This window comes from Cyanistes caeruleus, chromosome 18, assembly GCF_971803275.1.
Source record: "Cyanistes caeruleus chromosome 18, bCyaCae1.hap1.1, whole genome shotgun sequence".
In the NCBI taxonomy this organism is placed as follows: Eukaryota; Metazoa; Chordata; class Aves; order Passeriformes; family Paridae; genus Cyanistes; species Cyanistes caeruleus.
In genome coordinates this window covers 10,692,518-10,711,307 of record NC_141718.1, presented here as the reverse complement: position 1 = coordinate 10,711,307, position 18,790 = coordinate 10,692,518, and the positions used below count along the sequence as shown (strand labels likewise).

Genomic DNA, 18,790 nt, shown 5'->3' with positions numbered 1-18,790 from the left:
TCCTGTAAAACGTGGGGATGTGTTATGATACATGTACGTGTATATACCTACAGATGTCTAAGTGTAAACTATGTGAAGTAGTAGTTGCAAAGCTATTAACTTACTTATAGTTTGGGTAGTTTAAAATCAAGTCCTAGGAAATAATGTCATGTTTAATCTCTAAAAGTGTAATAAGAAGAGCAAACCCATTCCCAAGCAGCAGAAAGAGCAATTGAGTCTGCCTCTGACAGCTGCCACCTGGCATCCTATTAAACTTAACTCTGTGAAACTGCCAGGCATAAATCTTCCCTCATCCTGGAGAAAGCTAGAGATGAAAGAAAAAATTATGCTTAGAAGTCAGTTGTGGGAAAGACTTTGATCTTTACCATTAATGTGAAGGTTTTTGCATTTCTCCCAGATTCCTCATTGTCCTTCTGTGGACTAGAAACTCAAATTGTTTGCTGGAACTTGGCTGGGTATAATGAGAAGTGCAAATTTATCTTGCTCCATAGTAGGAGAGAGAGCTAAGAAGGTCTGAGATTTGTTTCCACAGAGATTACTGCAGTTCTTGGATCAGTTTGTACAGAAGGAGGTGCTTTATGTGCTGGGTGACATGGAAGCATTAGTATCATGAAATGAGCAAAAATAAATTAATTGTGCAGGTTGGCAGTCCATCTGCAGTTTTAGACAGGCAGTGCCTCTGGATGCATGTGTGGCCTTGCACTTTCTGCTGAATGGAATTTGTCCCATAAAATCTGTGATGAAGAGCTATTGCAAACAGGCAGCTTGATTGAATAGCCCTTATTAAAAATTCTTGCTGACTCCAGTTAGCGTTGCCTTTACAGAGAGTAACTGGAGAGCATTAGGAATGCAGTAACAGGGTGTCTGTGCAGACAATGAGTATAATGGCACAAAGGCTGCATCTTAGCTGGTGATGTCAGTAGCACTGGCACATATGGTTGGTTTTTGGTTTCCTGTTTTGATTTTTTGCAACCATTTTTTTTTAATCTGACATTACTAAACTAAATTTTCTGTAGTGGTAAATCATGTTGTTAAAGCGTGAGTCACACAAATGAATGCTAAGACCTGTGGTTTCATACTTGGCGGTAGAGCTGCTTAATTGACCAGTTCCCTCGTTACCCATCTATCATGCTGGTACATCTATGTTTTTGTGGACTGGATGCAGCAGGTGACCTGGCTGTAAAGGGCTTAAAGTGTTCATGACCTGGTGAAAAAGGAGCAAAAGTTGGGTTAGGCCAGAACCTTGCACAAGTTTGTTATACAATTACCTGCAGCAGCCTGACAGAGAGCACTGCCAGGATGGAAACATCTGGGAGTGGAAGGGAAAGACCACTGCTCCAGCCAGGACTGCCTTAAAAAGTGATTCATCAAACACTGAAGCAGCTTTCCTGGCATAGAAATACTTCTTATGTGTTCAGTGGTTTCCATGTGATTTCAAAAAACTTTAAAAGAAGGGAACTTCCCTGTCCTATTCTAAGAAGGAAGGTTTGATTGTACCTCAAAAAAAAATGTAACAGAAAGGGAAAGCACAAAGAAGTGAAGCAGACAGGTTGGCCAAGGTCAGGAAGAACTCTGTGGGAAAGCCAGAAATAGCACCTTGTACTGCAGGCCTGTGCCTTGGCTACAAACCCATCAGTTGCCCAGGCTGCCTTTGCAAGTTCACTGTTGAACAGGCCCAGCTATTCAGTGGCTTGCTTTTCACTGGTGTAAAATAGAAACAGTGCTGAGGACTCCAGATGCTTGTGTACAGGCACTGGAACTGCACTGTCTGAATCCCTTGGCATGTTCAGAAACAGAAGTATCTATTGTAAGCTGTGTGAAATGTCTGCAGAGAGGCTTTATCACAGTGGCTGGATGCCTGCAATACAACTACTCTAAACCATCTTCCTGCCGTTTACCTTGGTTTTTTTTCTATAAGCAGGCACAGCTCTTAGAGTAAGTACACGGAGTCAGTGAGAAGTAATGGATTAGCAGAGGCAAGAATATAAACTCCTTTAAGGTGGAGGTGCACAGCCTCCGTGGCAGTGTGTAACCCCCACAACTTCTCTTTAGAGCTAAAAGGGAATCCAAAGGCAGAATAAGGACAGCAGGATTTAGTCCTTCGTGGTAATCCTCTAGGAGGGAGAGCAGTTTTAGGTCTCTGAAGATAAACACTTTTCCTGCCACAGGCAGTGGTTCAAGCGTAGTTCCGTGTGGAAAGTCTCCTCTTCTGGTCTAAGACTTTTCCTGCGACTGTAGGAGAAAAGCACAGGGACGCGGAGTTCTCGAGCCAGAGAGCCCCGCGGCAGCGAGCACCCAGCGCCGTGCTCGGTCCCGGGGCCAAGGACCCTCTGCAGGTTCCCGGCTGCCCCAGCCCTGCCCCGCGGCAGCCGCCCCTTCCCCTCCTGGGGGCGGGCGGGCGGCGGCGGCAGCGTTAGGACCCGGCGGCGGCTGCGGGGCGGGGGGGGAAGCGCAGCCCGGCGGTTGTTTACCGGGGAGGGGAGCGCCGGGGCAGGTCTCGCCGCGGCGCCGAGCGGAGCCGAGCCGAGCTGCGCGGCCGGGCTGCCGGCGGCTCCTCGCCCTCCGCGCCGAGGATGCTGCGCGCCGTGCTGCTGCTGGGCTCGCTGCTGCTGGGGGCCGCCCGCGGCGCCGAGGGTGAGTGGCGGCCCGGCTTTGTGGGGGACAAAGGCCGGTCTCGGGAGGGGGAACACCCCCGCGGGGAAGGCGGGGGCCGTGCTGGGGAGCGGCTCGGAGCGGCGGGGGCTGCCCGGGCCGCCCGCAAGGCTCGGCTCGTCTCTCCGCAGAGTGCCTCCGCGGCAACGGCGCGTCCTACCGCGGCAGCCGGCAAGTGGCCTCCGGCGGCGCCCCGTGCCTCAACTGGCTGACGGTGCGGAGCGGCCCCGGCGCCGCGCTCCCGGCAGGTGGGTCCGGGGGACGCGCCGGGGGGGCTCTCGGGGGAGCGGAGGGAGCCGCGGCCGCGCTGACGGCCCCGCTGCTCCCTAGCAGTCGATGAGGACCACAACAGCTGCAGGAACCCCGACGGGGACGCCGCGCCCTGGTGCTACATCCAAGGCGCTACCGGGATCCCCGAGCGGCGATCCTGCGACATCGCCCAGTGCTCAGGTAAGAGCGGCCGCCGCCGGCCCCCCTCTCTTCCTGGCCTCCCTGCTGCGGGGGGCTTGCTTTGTCACCAGGGTGGGGTCCCCCCTGAGCACAAACAAGCCCGGGCTACGCCAGCACCTCCCTCGGAAACATCGCGTACCCAGGGCTCCCCTCCAGCCCCCGCCTGTGTGTGCACATCTGCCTCCCAGCTATGCCGTGCTCCGCCCCTAGAGCTTTTCCATTAGTGCCAGAAGAGGCCTGTGAAAAGCCCCCACTCCCCCGTAATTCACTTATCACTATAGCGCTCTCTAGCCGTGTTGCAAAAGGCTGAGGTCTGGACATCTAGGGGCTGCTGAGCTGTGGGTAGACTGTTGCTGTGGGGCATGTTACGGCTGACTAAAGAAGCTTCCTGCTGTTAAAGGATTGCCAGTGGGAATTTGAGTGTGGGGTGCAGGGGAAGAACGCGGAAAAAATGAGAACTAGAAGGGAGGACAGTGAGAAGTGGAAACACTGGCATCCTCCTGGATAGTCACAGTGAGAAACAGTTTGCCAAAAGAACGGTAGCTGAAGCCTATTTCAGGGAGAGGAGGTGTCAGTATTGACTGACACCAGAGTAACCACTTGGCGTTTTTTGAACTGTTTACTACTTTCTGAGCCCTGCAAGATTTACTCACACCACTATCCCTCGAGACTGCTCTCCTTGAATGTAAATACTTTTCCCACGCCCATACGCCCTCCCCTTTTTTTCACTTTGCTCTTTTTCACTTTGCCTTCTTTTCACTGAAGATGAAGAAAAAAAAAAGTTCTGCTGCCAAGATCCTTACTCAAAACACTCTTGCAGCTTTAGGTTCAGAAGAGTTTTCTGACGTTTCAGCCATTTGCATATTTAATAGGTTTCATATTTTTGTGTCTCAGGGTGGGGACCTCTTCATGGCCCAACAGTTCAGATTAGTTCAGTTGTCCTGGCTGACCCTACGTGAAGTTACTGTGCAGGACCCCTGATTTCCTGTCTCTGACTCCCTTCTGTTACTTCCATTTCACATTCCACTGAGGATTCAAAATGGCTGCAGATAGAAAATCCACATGGAGTTACTGCCTGCTGTGGGGAGACATGCAGGTGGAGTGAGTTTTCAGGTGTGGATGCATACTGTGAATATCATCTCCAAAAAGGAGGGGGTTGTGTAGAACAGGAAATAGATACCTACTTTCTTGCCTTTCTTGCCTGCTGTCACAGCTTTTATAGTGCTCCAGCTTCCATTTAAACTATGTCAGGAGAGAAGGAGCTACCTTGAAAATCTTTCAATGCTGTTGACTAGAAAGAGCATTGATAAAAAACAGGGGTGGGAAGGGACCTGTATCCTTGGGTGCTTTTTCGAGGCCTTGGCTGAGGAGGAGCTTGTCCTTAGTGGCTGTGCTGCCTGAGGGCTGCTCTGACTTAGCCTGTCCAATGGTATCCCAGACTATCAGAGTTTAGTACACCACTGCAAAGAGGGGCCAGGGAAGCATATCCCCAGGTTGTTTTCATACCAGCTGGAGTCTCCTGTCAAACTTTCTGTGTCAGGAAGATTGAGGCAGAAGAGAGATAAATAGGCTCCTGGGAGATTTGGGATGGAGATTCTCATAATCTTGTTCACATCTGTTCAGCATGATTGAAGCTGCAGCCTGGATATCGATCTATACACTAAATGAAGTCATTGTGCATCCTCTGGACTCACTCCCTGAACCTGGGTTTCTTTCTGCTGTCTGACTTCTCTCATCTGTGGTGGTGCCTTGGACTCTTAGTTAAATAGGTTCACGTCAGAGGAAAGTGGGGGAAGGAGTACATTTCTCGTCTGCTTTGGTAGAATTTCTGGCAACAACTTAAGGGGAAACAAGTGTTTTTCAGGGTGCTTTGAAGGCAGTTCAGTGATACCAGTCTAGAGCTGTCTCACTCCCAAGGCACATGTTGTTTTGAAGCACTCATAAATGCTTGGTATGTTGTGTATATATATATTTTTTTCCCCACTCTCAACAGATGCTACAGCTACCACAGCCCCAGTGCCTACAGCAGAAGTTGGTACTTCCCAGGAGGATGAGCAGGTGTTTGAACCAGCTGATACCTTGCCCTCCCGGAGCGAGGCAGCCGCGGTGCAGCCCGTCATTGGCATCAGTCAGAGAGTACAGATGAACTCCAAAGAAAAGAAGGACTTAGGGACACTAGGTACAAACCCAGAATCACGTGATGGATCCATTCCTGTATTTCTGGCAAGACAGACCTGTTTTGAGGCTCTGAAAGCAACATTATAGCTGGATCTGCTACCTCTAATTTAGGCTCTTTTTTTTTCTCTTTTCACAGGTTATGTGCTGGGGCTGATCATGATGGTGATAATCATTGCCATCGGGGCTGGCATTGTCCTGGGATACATCTATAAGAGGTAAGTGGCTGTTTTGTGTTCAAAAACTGGTGTATATAGACAGGAATGTCAGAGCACCAGATCCCAAGGAAATGGGAGAGAAGCATATATTTGGTAATGGCACATTGAGCAAGTTTGCTTGTCACACTGAGGAAAGAACTACTGAAGAGTTAATTCTGCTCTCTGATTTCTGCCATTATTATGATATTCTGTCTCACTTAAAGTTTCAAATTTCCCTCTTTAATATTTTTGTGTGCGTGTGCATCTTGATGCGGCTTTTTCAGATGTATCTAGAGGAGCTGGATTTTGTCAGAACTGGAAAGAGCAGATCCCAGGTGCCCTCACAGGAAGTTTCTTTTGATCAGAAAAAGAACAATCCTTCTAGCAGGCCACCTGTTCCCCTGATTTCTCTAGTCTATCTTTAGAAGAAAAACAATTGGCAAATTTTATTTTGCTATTCATGCATTGTATCCTATGAAGCTGACTAGCAGGTAGCACATTTTTTTTTGGTCAAAGTTAATTTTAGCAAAGTTCCTGTATATTTTAAGGTCAGTTTTGATTTGGACTTCAGTTACTATATTTTCAGGCACTTCACTCTGTTGGACAGAAATGTTTCTGTAGCTCAGCAGCATTTGAGGGTAGTGGCAGTAGAAAGCTGCTTAGTTGTAAGAGAGGGCACGATTAACAAATAGCAGTGATTGTCACTGCAGCAAGCAAAGGGCCAGGCTCCCTCCTCTGGGAGGGTTTGTTCTATGTTTTGGCTGTTTGACAACAGTCTGACACAACCAAGCAGAAGGAGCCCTTTCCCAAGCTGGGACATGTCCTTATGTAAGTGTTTATAATAAATGCTGATAGAAAAAAAGCAGAGGGAGGAGTGTTACATAAGGGGCAAAACACAGAGCGCTGCTTGTCGAGGAATGTGATTTGAGGTGTCACTTCAGAGAATGCTGTCTTGTGTGCTGGCAGGAACGGCAGCCACTGCTGCACGCTTGTAGGCAGCTTTGAAAAGCAGCCAAAACGCTGACAGGAAACCCCAGCAGCTTTGCCTGCTCGAGATCACGAGCCTCAGGAGGAGTGAGTGGTGCCTGTCCCACCTCTCTCCTATCCTCAGCCAGAGGAAGCAATAGACCAGTGCTGGGCTTTGTCCAAATGCAGTTTTGTTTCTCCAGTCACAGAGAGCTCACAGCAGGGCTGTAGTGCAGGTTTACTGTCCCCCTCCTTGCCTTGATCTCAAAATTGCATGTGCAAGCTGGCAGGTTTGGGTAGTAGGTGTGGTGAGAAACCTTTAATGGGTTTAGTAGTTTTTGATATACATAACTCTTCTGGAGACAACATGCTATTAATGCCAAATCCATTTTTAAAGCAAGGCAGTTCTTCTGCAGCACAAATTACAGAGGTGTTCCTTCCCTTAGCAACAGGCAGGAGACTGAGGTGGGTTTGAGGAGCTGGTTGTGGCATTAAGCTGTTATAGCTACAGTGACAGAAGGTGAGGCCAGCTCTGAAGTCAGTTTTAATACTTTCTGGACAGCTTAATTTGCTGCAACAAAAGGCAGAAGCTGTCACCACCATCAGCATTTGTTTCAGATGAAGCAGGTTACAGAAGCTCCTTTCCACAGCAGTGGCCTCTGTGCTGTCTCACTTCTCCCCTGGGCCTGCACCAGGCAGTGCTGTGGGACTGTAAAGGATAAGGAAACATATGGCAGCTTCGTGGTTTGAAGGAGGGGCCTGGCTTTACAGTAATTTATTAGCAGCAATGTCAGTGAACAGGCCAGTTTGAGACAGGGATGGACTTCACTTGGCTTGTCTTTCAAAGATGCTCAGCTGTGGTCCTCTGCTTACAGTGGGGAATATTTCTGGCCCTTTGCATGCAGCCAAAACCTTTGTTTATCTTAAAGAGCAGAGTCCCTTCTTCTCTACTCTATCAGCTTTACTGAATCCGTCCCTTCAAGCAGCAGCACTCACTCCATGTGTATATTTTGTTTTTTTTAATGCAGGGGTAAAGACCTGAAGGAGAAGCACGAACAGAAGGTTTATGAGCGTGAAATGCAGCGCATCACGCTGCCCCTGTCTGCATTTACCAACCCCACGTGCGAGCTCGTGGATGAGAACACCATTGTGGTGCACACCAACCAGACACCCGTGGAGGACACGCGGGACGGCAGCGGCCCCCTCATGGGGCAGGCAGGGACTCCTGGTGCCTGAGCAGCTCAGGCAGGAGCACTACAGGCTGAGCAAAGCCTCCAGCTTCCCACTGTGAGTGCAGGGGTTGCGTGTGTTCATTTCTATTTTGTTTTCTTTTTGATGAACGCCGGATGAAGGTGATGCAGAGGAACAGAACAATGGGCTATTCATCATCTCTTTGTGGGGCACCATTCAGTGCATGACCAGCTGGGGACTGGTGTGCTGGACCCTGCTGCTTCCTCCCACCTATCTCCATGGTGTGCCAAGGAGCTGGGGGGGATGATGGGCTAGGCTTACAACTGGCCAGATCCCATAGCCCGGAGTGTGGTTGTGGCTTCCTCTTTTTCTCTTCTTTTCCTATTTAACGGTGTGCACTGTTACTTAAGTTTCAGCCTGGAACCTCAGGAGAGAACAGTACTGCAGGGACTGAGGGGAGCTTTATGTCAGATTTAGCTAGGTAATTACACTCTTAGTTCCTGCCTTTTTTGCTTTAGTGGCTGAGAGCTGGAAGCACTGTCCAGAATCCTGCTACTGGATCAGGTTTTTTTCCAAGGAAGAGCTTATTTGAGGGATGTCTTTGGCCAGAAGCAGTATGTTTAGCCCCAGTGCTCTCCTCAAGCTCTTGTCAAATCCAGGTCTTCCAGGGCTGAGGCCACTTCTCCATTCCCCTGTGGTGCTACATGCACAGCCACAGTTATAGATGTCAGGGGGTCTGTCTGTGCCTCCTGCTCATTTACACAGATCAGGAAGGCAAGGGTGAGTGGTAGATAGTTGTGGAGTGAAGAAAACAAACTGCCCTTCAGTTACTTACAGCAGGTTAAACACTGAGGATAGATAACATCCTCTTTTGAACTCCCTTGGCTTCCTACAGAGCCAGTGCTGGACAGAGTGGCCAAGCTGTGGAGGTCACCCTGATCACACTGCAGCAGTTCTGGCTCTAAGGGCAGAACAGGGCAGCTGCTCTGCAAGATACTGAAGTTCTGGCGTGGCTCCTGGCCCAGCCTCTGTCACACTCAGCTTGTGCAGCAAGACTACTTACTTACAGAGCCTGGTCCTATTAGAGAGGTTTTGTAACAACTTTTATTAGCATTTCAGGGGGTTTGGAAGGGATGGTTGCTGCAGTGTCTCCCTAATGGCAGCAATGCAAGGCCAGTTCAGGGAAACATCTGTCCCCGCTTCAGGGGATTCAAGCCATTCAAGTGTTTTCCAGCCATCTGCTTTATAGCTGTGGGCCTAAAAGGGAGCAGCACTTGGCAACAGGGGTTTTAGTGTTAATGTTTGATTCAGAAAAGGGAAATATTTTATTTTTAAATGCCTTTGAATACCATTTCTTTGTAAAATGTTTTAAATACCTCATTATGAGAAGGTGCAGACTGTGCTACCTTGTATTAAAGCTTAAAAGAAGAATGCTCTGTAGACATGTGTGGACTGTGGCTCATCTGTGTATTCCTCCTGCCAGAGCAGCATCCTTTGCCTTGTTTCAGACTTTGAACTGAGGAGAAGGGAAGATGCCACTTCAGTTTGCTAGGCCCAAAGGTAAATTCCTACAAGCAGTGCCTGCACTCACCAGCACTGACAAGGGGCATGGAGCTTGTCTCCCTGCTGCCAGCAGCTGTTCTTGGACTGGGACACTGTTCCTGAAAAGCAGCTGTGGGGGTGTGAGCTGTGGGTGACTCAGCAGGCTGGCCCATAGGAACACACTCTTGGTTACAGCCCCATCCTGTGCTGACCTGGGTCAGTTCTGCTTTGGTGCTGCTCAACAGCAGCTCCATCCCTTGAGAGCTGCAATGGAGACAGAGCACAGCAGGTTACAGGAGGTATTACCAGAGCCAGCATCTTGGTTCAGTTGTTCTCTTAACACAAATGTCCCCTGAACTACATATTTCAGAATGAGACATTTCCAAGGACAGGCTGTATTTTTATCCCTGGGTTAGAAAAGGAAAATGGAGAGAGACTCCATGATCTGCTGACTCTGGTCCACCCTTAAAAACCAACCAATGAATGAACAGAACTTAACTTCTTCCCTTTCCCTCATTCCAGGTAAACAGTCCTACAGAGCACTGCACTGTGATTTCTGCAGTTCTGTGAATGTGGCAGAGCTCACTGACTCAAAAAGGGTGTTCTAGATGGTACCTCATCTGGGCAGTTTTGATGTTGCCATTTTGTGACTACAATAGAAACCTGAGAAAGTTACAGCTTCCGGCTTTATTTAACAGAGACCACAAAATCTTGTTCTCAATAGCATACAGTTACTGCTTTTTAATTTAGTTAGAACGTGGAGCTGTGCAAATCACAGTTCATAAACCCCACCCACACATCAGCCAGGACTCTCCCTTCAGGGGTCCCCTCACAAACCAGCCTGGGAGGGGGAATGAAAGGGCAAATCCTATTAACAATCCTGGATCCACTGGACCCAGTTTAGAGAGGCTCCTGCCTGAATCACAGCACAGGGAGTCCCCAGTGTTTCTAAAACACCACTACACAGATTAAAAACACCCCCCTTGCATACCTGATGTCAGGTGATGGCTGGTCCCATGTTGATTTACATAATACTTTAAACTCATGGGTAGGGGGAGGAAACTGAATAATCAGCAAAGACTAACACCCATTCCCCACCTCCATGCTGAAGGGAGGAGGAGGGAAAAAGGAGCACACTAAAAATCCAGTTAAACCGTGATGTCTGTGTGACGAGCAGAACTTGATACAGATTTTTTTTCAGTTCTGCCAACCACGTGAGCTACTGCAGCAGTAGCTTTCTTCCTTCTCCCTCCACCAAGGGAGGAAGAAGAGAAGTACTGGAAGAAAATATACCTCTACCCACCTCCCAATGACTCCAAGACCATTTTTTTCCCCCCCAGAGCATGGAATGACCCTGAGGAAAAATTCTGTTTGGAGAATCAGCTCAGGTGCTGCAGCAGCAGCTGCAAGAAGGACCTTCAAAGGGAGCAACTTGCACAGTCTGCAGGAAAGGATGAGGTAGTGGCAACTGAATTATTAGTTCTCCAGCTGCCACTCCAGGGAGGATGGGACATTTCTCCATCACTTTTCTATTCATGACAAGTCCATCCTTTAATTAACCTTGGGCAAGTCCCCTTTTGCCATTGTCCATGCCCAAGGTCTGAGCCACTTCAAACCTTTGGCTTTCTGACAAGCACCTTCTGCCGCCATTTCTATCACCTCACATCCACAGGCCAAGAGCTCAAGCACTCAGGAATGTCCACACTCAGTGCCTAGTGCAGAACTACACATTCAGGTTCAAATACTTTCACTCAGGTTAAGGTTTTGGGCAGGCAAATTCACTGCAGGCGCAGGGTCTCCAGTGGCTCCAGTGGCTCATTTGCTGCCTGCCTCATTTGCCATCAGGAGGGGCAAGCAGAGCTCAGTCTTAGTGTTTCTAGGCAGGCTTTTGGAGGTATTCAGAGACAGAGAAAGAATAAAAGCCCACAAAACCAAAACAACAATTCGTATGTGCTTCCCCATAGACAAGGTATTTCAGGAGAGCTGCCCAACTCCTGGGGCTTTTTACTCCTTCCTCTGATGCATGTCAGAGGCCAAAATCTCAGTGGGTTGTTCTGGGAAACACATGCAAATACATACATGGGCTGTCGTGGTGGGACATGCTGCTGGATGTCCGATTTCCCCAGCTTTCTGGGCAGCGCAGTCAGTGGGAGAAGCTGTTCCAGAAGTGCTGGTCCTTACCTAGGAGAGTCTCCTATAGCAACTCCCTCCCTGGCAGACAGGCCAGGGTGGCTTCACAGCTTGCAGCCAAGTTCTAAGGCACCACAGTAAAGAAGCCTGAAAAGGCCAGAGAAGTATTTCTCAAGCCAGAAATATAGTGTTCAGAGGCTTTCCTAGGTGCAGCTGGCAGGAGATGGTCCTTTTTGCTTCTGAAACATGCCAGAAATCCACAGTGAATCAGGATATCCAAGAGGAGGGAAGCTGGGTGGGGAGAGAGAGGCAGTGCAGCAGATGCACAGTGTGGTGCCCCGTTAATGCCCTGGAAGTGGCTGAAGTGCATCTCCCTCCCTGACGCTCATCCCAGCTCCAATGGAAGTGATGCAGGCAGCAGGACGAGCAGACTAGGTTGTGTTTTCAGGTAGCTTGTCACGGTTCAGTCCATACTGCACACTCACATTGTGGTCCAGCTCCTCCAGCTCAGATGGAAGGGGGATGGCAAGTTCTCCCAGGTACAGAGAGAGAGCTTCAAAGGAGTCTTCCAGCTTGGAAAAAGGGGGCCTAGAAGCAGCAGTGAGGAAACATGAGTAGGAAAGGGGAAGTGGAACAGCATCTGGAAAGGTTGAGCTAGTTGTCCATCCGGGTCCCTGTACAGAGTGGTGAACAGGGCCATAATTTCCTCCCCATTCAGCTTCCAAGACTGCAAAGCCCTCATTTCTCTGGGCTACCCATTTTTATAGCCAGTGAGTGACCAGGGAGGTCTGGCTCTTTGGAACCTACTTGGCAGCAACACTGTTCTGAAGCTACAAGTTTCATAACTGAAATCAAATTAAGTGTTTACCTTACTGTCAAAGTCCGCCCCAACTCTTTGAACCTCAGAAATCCTGAACAATCATTCCTCCTTTACTCTGTCTTGGAATTGTTCATACATCTCCACCATACAGCAGTCTCTCTCCCACACAGCTGAGTCTGAAGTCTCTCACTCATGGAAGCCTTTGAACATTCCCATAGAAGGCTGGAACTGCCCTCTGTGCAGAGCAGTTCCACTATGGGAATACAGACACATCCTGCAGGCTTCCAAAGGGAAGTCTTCCAGACCCCAAACCTACCTGCTCTCTGGTTCCAGTCTGCAGCAAATAGCAGCCAGAGGGAAAAAGGCTGGAGGACAATCAGCAGGAACAAACTTCTCCCAGAACAGCTTGACATTAAGGCCAAAATCCAGTGTGCGTGGGAGACAGTCTGGGTCAGCATAAACCTGGCCTATGATCTAGGGAAAAATGAGAAAAGCACTTAAATACTGCAACAGTTCTAGAGTGTTAACAAACAGGGAACTTCTGCATCAGGCAAGGGCTCCTTCAAAGTATTATGGTGGAGAGAACAGAAACACTGTTCTTCCTTTCCAATGAAGCCTTTAGCTCATGGCAGTATGTGCAGACAAACTTCACTGGAAACTTTTTCAAGATCTCCTGATGTGTCCATGGCTGTGGAGGAAGTCCCGGATGCCTTCTCCTCCTACCCAGGGTCTCTTTCCCAGAAGACACAGCATGATGTGCCCCTCTCAGGGAGCTCCACAGTGTCTTGCAGCTGGGGATGATGCAGCCCCTCCTGATTGCAGGTAATCAAGGCAATCTTCATCACCATCCCATCCCTTCCTTCTCTAACCATCTTACCACACCATAGGCAAAGCCCCTTGGTACAGAGCCTGTCCTAAACAACACTGGGAAGCCAAAAGCACCTCTGAATTGTTCTGCCAGTGACAGATTCAACCATCACCACAGCCAGAGGGCTGGGACAGAAAAGAACAACCATTACTGACACCCAGGAGGCTGCAGTAAAGGAGAGCCATAAAAGAGCTGGGTGGACAAGGAAGTCTTGCCTGAGCATTGCCCCAGTGCTCACCACCTCCAGCACAAATGTGGGAGGGAAGGAGCCCTTAGAGAGCTGTGGGGTGAGCTAGACTCACAAGGTCAATACAAACTTTCACATGGACAGACTATTAGGTTTAAGGCCTCACTGGGTATCAGAGAAAGGGTGTTATTTATAACCACCCAGGCTTTTCTATGCCAATAACTCAGCAGGACAGCCACATCCTGTAACTAGACAGAAACACCCATTATGTATTTTGGCAGGTTTATTTCCTTATCTGAGTGTTTAATTTTAATTTTTTTTTTAGCATCATTGTTTTGGTGACAAGGAGAATGTTCATATGCCACTACCCTTTTATATGTCTTTTTTTCTAGATAGAACAATTGTTTTAATCCCACATACAGATTTTTCAAGTTCCTAAATCCATCACTCACAACCACAACATTCTCTGAGAGGAGGGACCAGTGTAAACAGAGCTCCAGATGAGGCCACAAAGATTTATGCACAGACATTTTCTTTGTCCCCTTCATCCAAACACTGAAAATGAAACTCTGCTCTCCTGGTGTTCCTGCAACTGCTGTGCTACACATAACACCCTGCTTTTCATCTGTATTTCCACTGTCATACCCACCTTTTAAAATGAAAATACCTTGCAGCTTTCAAGTGCTGCTTTTTGTTCTGCAGATAGAAAAGCCTGATATAACAGTCAGATTCTGCATTGGCTCAGAAATAAACTAAGCCAACAGACTTCAGGGTGCAAGCTTCATTAATCGACCTGCAAAGAGGTTTTTGTTTCCACTTCTTTGAAGTTAAGTGCCATCCCCAGTGGAGGCTCTGAATTTGCTGAGATTATGCAGCTGATTGTTCCTTTAATGAGGCAGAAAAAGAAAAAAGGATTGCAGTTCTAGGGAATATATGTACTTTCAAATGGATACCAGGCTCAGTCAGAACCTGATAACTTTTTTACAGCTTCTTTCAGTCTAGGAAGAAACCAGGACCAGAAAACTACAAGACAGTTATCTTCCTTGAGGAACCAGAGACAGGGTAAGCTTGTTCTCCCAGTCTAATTCACTAATAATGTGCTGTTAGGTCACAGGTTGCACACTCAGATGCAGAGATCCGGGTGACAGCATGTGTGCACAGAGATGGGGACAAGGTCCATTAAAGATGCCATGTAATGTCCTCATCTTACCTCACAGAGAACAATCCCAAATGAAAAAATGTCCACCATCTCATCGTAGCTCTGTCCTGTAGGAAACATGAGACATTCAGTTCTGTAAAGAGAGAGTTACCCATCCAGCTATTTCAGGAGCTGCCAGTACAAAAATTAACTAAAACTATCCCCTGGAGGGCCCTAAAACAGGAGACAAAGCAAGGCTTAAACCTGAGCAGGGTTAGTCACCCCAAAATCTGTATAGACCAAGTGCATTACATTGCCATTACAGATTTTAAGCTTGCTTCTCTCTTGTACTTGGGAATTACAGGACAACACTGTGTTAAGTCTGAGCAAATGCTAAGGATGACTGTGGAAAGCTTCTGCTCATTTCCATTGATTGCTGTTCTTGTGCATCTCTGTAATGCATGGAGCCAGCTCTCAGCTCAGCTTCCGCAGCAGCCAGCGAGTCCCTGCTGCAGTGACTGCAGAGATAATAAATTACACACCGGCAGCACTTTGATCCTGGGAAAGCTGGCAGGCTCCAGCATGCCATGCTCTGCTTACAGACACGCCCCTCCCAAGCCAGTAGCTGGTAAACAGCCTTGCTTTCAGAGGTGATGTCAGACTATGCTTTTGCTGTTCTCTTCACAAATGCCAGGACTGAGACAAACTCTGAGAAACAGCTTCAGACTCCTTTAGGGCTGGAGGCCTTGAGGAAAGGCAAACAGAATGGTGCACAAGAAAGCAACATGGAGAAACTGAGCTGGGGAAGAGGAGCCCAGTCCTCCCTTCCCAAGTAGACTGTGCTGGTCAGTGCTGATATCTCAGCCTGCCCAACCTGGTCAGAGAGACCTGTTTGTTACAAGGAAATTGTATCCACTGTATTTCACCCTCACCTCAACTCCTGCAGGGGCAGCTTTTCCTCTAAGGATCTCAGCTCAACCTTAATGTAGCTGAGGGCTGCATGTCAAAACCCAGACTTCCCTACATTTGGACAACTCCCAACTGAATCCTGAGGCTTCAGCAAACCTGGCAGCAGATGGCCTCTGCCTAGATCTATGCAACAGCACATGTAAACACCTCATCCTGGAGAGTAATGATTCCCTGTTTCATGGGGCAGTTCCAAAGCATGAGGCTATAACAAAACTTCATCTTGGGTTCAGTTTTATCTCAAGCCTCTTTTGTCTTCCCTTTTATTTGGATTGTAGCAAGTTTACTTCCATTGCCCTCCTGAAGAATCCTGTTGTCAAGCCAGAAACATTACCTGGGCTGGTACAAAGGCTTACCAGGTCAGGTACTGCAGGACTGCACCTATGGCCTCTGTGTGTATAAAAAAGCTTCCACCTTAGCAGGTCTAAAACCACAGACTCTGAAAGGTTTGGCTGTTACTGTGGCACAGAAAATTTCAGTAATCCTGTCACCTCAGTACCCTGTCTCAGGCTTCCTCCTTGCCTTCTCCCTGCTGCTGGACTCTTACCATTCAGCATCTCTGGGGCCATCCAGTACGGGTTCCCAACCACCGTGTAGCGCTTCTTCCTGTCGCTCTTGCGCAGCGTCCGTTTCTTGGCAGATGGCTTCTCCAACGTGGGCTTCTTCCTCTCCTCCACAATCAGCCGAGACAGACCGAAGTCAGCCACCACCACTGTCTTATCCTGCACAGGGGATTTAGTACAAGCCACTGATTACTCCTTTTAGGAGCAAAGAGGCTGCAATTCCTGTTCAATACCAACTGCAGTCTAAGTGCAACTATGCAGGTTTCCTGCAGACACATGAGCATAGCAAGATGTCCAGACAGGTGTAAGACACCCAGTTCGTGATCCCAACTCATCACTTCCTCCCTTCATCATCTTATTTCCTAGTTAGTGGTTGCTAGCACTTATCCCATCAATTTGGCTACACTTGACCTGGACCTTTCCTTTTAGATCTTCCTGTTTTACCTGGTCAGGAATTAACTTATAGTTTCATCCTAGGTTGTCTGAAGTCTGAAGTCAAGCGAAAAAAGGGCTTGAGGGAATGAAGGAATGAAACTACACAAAAATCTGGCAACTCAGCATTTAAAAAAAAAAAAAAAAAAAAGAAAAAGAGAAAACACCCATGTGCACACACCTACACACTTGTCTGAATCCTGAGTGCCAATAAAAGTCATCAAGTGGCTAAAAAACCAAAAACAGCTACAAAGAACATCTTATAGTTGAGATAAAGAACAGAGCTGTACTAACTCTGAGAAGGTGACTCTTACAGGAGTTTTGAGCAGAGGAAGGGTAGTAAAAGAACAGAACACAGAAACAGTGAAAGCCAGATCAGTCTGGAAAATCCTGTGTCAGAATAAAGCTCCTTTGCTTGGGGCACAAAGCCTCTCTGAAATCAGTTCTACCCTGACAAACGAGGGAACATCATGCGGAGAAAACCAAGAGAGGAGGATGCCAAGGAGAGGAGCAGCATGCTGTGAGAACTTAGGTGTAACTCACCAGCTTGATCAGGCAATTGTGTGAATTCAGGTCTCTGTGAATGATGCACATGGAGTGCAAGTAAGCCTGGAACAGAAGGAGAAAAGCTGGTGTTAGGGGTTCCCAGTTGAGCATTTACAGACTCAACAATCCAACTCCAGTAGTCAGACAGCATCCACAGCCCCATATACACCACCCTCCTGAAAGCACTAACCCTGACCCCAGAGTATGATCTGTTATGAAGCAACAGAGCAGCAGTCCAACTCACCATTCCAGAGGCAATCCCTTTGGCAAAGCTGACCTTCTGCTGCCAGGGGAATGGGTCCTGAAAGACAAATCCTCAATGGTCAGGGACCATCTTACCAGCCAGCTGGTGACAGCAATTCCTTCACAACAGGGACTCTTACAGTCAGCAACACACGGTACAGCCCCAGAAAGAAGAGGCTTCCTCTTAGGAAAGCTAATTCCTAAGGAATTAGGAATCCTATTAGGAAAACTAATAACGAGTACATAGGGCTGGTACAACCATCAGCACAGTCAGGCTCACTGAGTACAGGTCTCCCAGGTGCCCATACTCACTGAGTACAGGTCTCCCAGGTGCCCATACTCACTGAGTACAGGTCTCCCAGGTGCCCATACTCACTGAGTACAGGTCTCCCAGGTGCCCATACTCACTGCATTGCGGAGGAAGTCCTTCAGCGTGCCCCCTTCAATGTACTCTGTGAGGAGATTCAGCTTCTTGTCCTTGTACAGCACACCAATGAACTTCAGCACATTGGGGTGGTCCAGGCTGCGCATTACCTTCACCTGCAAGCAGAGACATCCCACCCCAGAAAGTGAGTGGAACAAGTCCTGACAGATCCATTCTGTGGTGAAAAGCACTCCAGCGCTCAAAGTCCTGTTCAGGGATCACAGAGAAGGCTCAAACCCCAACCTTAAGGCAGTCAATTAACTGCTGCATCTTCATTTCCATGCTGTGCAATTAACCTGATCTTAGTCTTTAAGGAGAGCACCCTTGAGTCTGGCTAACTTTTCAGAGTGAGAAACTCTCCAGGGCAGCTACTGGGTCTTGTGCTGTGTGTGTCAGGGCCACAACAGCAGTGTCAGGTGTTTAGGGAGCTGCCTTTAAGCTAAATCTGACTTCGAAAAACATGGTAGGCAGCCACCAAGAAAATAGTTTTCTTTAAATACAGCATGAGTCTTAAATATCTTACAGATATCAGCCCTCATCCTTTGTATTTATGCAGAAGGCTCAAGGGATAAATCCTTTATGTACTGCACAGCTCAATTTGCCTCTGACTGAAGCTGCTCTTATCACTGAAAAATTAATGAACTGGAGCTGAAGCAATGTCTATTGCCCAGTGTGAGTCACACTTGACTGCAGCAAACATTCAGCTCATGTCAGCTTTTCCCATGCAATGTCTCCCTCCTCAGCACCTTCATTCCTGCCAGACTGCTGGCAGGATCTCTCTCTGGAAAAGATGGGAGAGTTCCACCACACTACTGGCTCAGAAGCTTTTTGAAATCCTCCTCTTACCTCTGTCAAGAAAGTCTTCTGTGTTTCCTCATCACAACGAATGAGCTCCTTCATCACCATCACCTTTCCTGTTGCTTTGTGAGTCACCTGGTGGAAACAAAACCCACAACTACAGGCAAGGTTCAAGAATACACAGCTCCAATGCTCCTGCAACTTCTGAAAAAGTGTTAACATTCCCCTCCATCCAGAGAAGAATAGAGATGGGAGGAAATTCAGAGCCCAGGGATCTACCAAAAACTGTGTGAAACTTCTCCTTTTGGAATTCACCAAAGATGCTGTATGTGAAACAGAAACTACCTAAAGCTGACAGAGGACCATGGCAAGAGCCAGAGCTGAAGGCTTCAGTTTGGGTAGCACAGGGCTGAGTGTGCACACAGGCTGCCAAAGCCTCCACACTGCTGCCTGCCTCAAAGTTCCCTTATGGAATGCATTTGTCCAGCAGGATGCTCACAGT

The 18,790-nt window shown here is 48.1% G+C and overlaps 2 protein-coding genes across 18 annotated transcripts in view; one reads left to right on the top strand and one right to left on the bottom strand.

Annotated features, from left to right (window-relative positions):
* Positions 1–2,421: 2,421 nt before the first annotated feature.
* On the top strand, positions 2,422–9,071 carry PIK3IP1 (phosphoinositide-3-kinase interacting protein 1). Its single transcript, XM_086855682.1, has 6 exons — positions 2,422–2,634; positions 2,784–2,900; positions 2,986–3,102; positions 5,096–5,281; positions 5,417–5,495; positions 7,469–9,071. The coding sequence occupies exons 1-6, from the start codon at positions 2,574–2,576 to the stop codon at positions 7,674–7,676; spliced, it is 768 nt and encodes a 255-aa protein (XP_086711808.1). The 5' UTR covers positions 2,422–2,573; the 3' UTR covers positions 7,677–9,071.
* Positions 8,713–18,790, bottom strand: part of LIMK2 (LIM domain kinase 2) — a 34,652-nt gene continuing 24,574 nt past the window's right edge. For 9 of the 17 annotated variants that reach the window (XM_086855653.1, XM_086855648.1, XM_086855654.1 and 6 more), the window contains 8 exons: positions 18,337–18,423; positions 17,475–17,606; positions 17,068–17,124; positions 16,821–16,886; positions 15,830–16,004; positions 14,389–14,444; positions 12,440–12,597; positions 9,842–11,891 (listed from right to left, as the gene is read on the bottom strand). In XM_086855653.1, the coding sequence (XP_086711779.1) occupies positions 11,735–11,891; positions 12,440–12,597; positions 14,389–14,444; positions 15,830–16,004; positions 16,821–16,886; positions 17,068–17,124; positions 17,475–17,606; positions 18,337–18,423 (888 nt within the window). In that variant the 3' untranslated portion in view covers positions 9,842–11,734. Of the gene's footprint in view, positions 9,438–9,841; positions 11,892–12,439; positions 12,598–14,388; positions 14,445–15,829; positions 16,005–16,820; positions 16,887–17,067; positions 17,125–17,474; positions 17,607–18,336; positions 18,424–18,790 lie in introns of those variants that run through there. The other 8 variants (XR_015277687.1, XR_015277689.1, XR_015277691.1 and 5 more) reach the window with 2 other exon arrangements.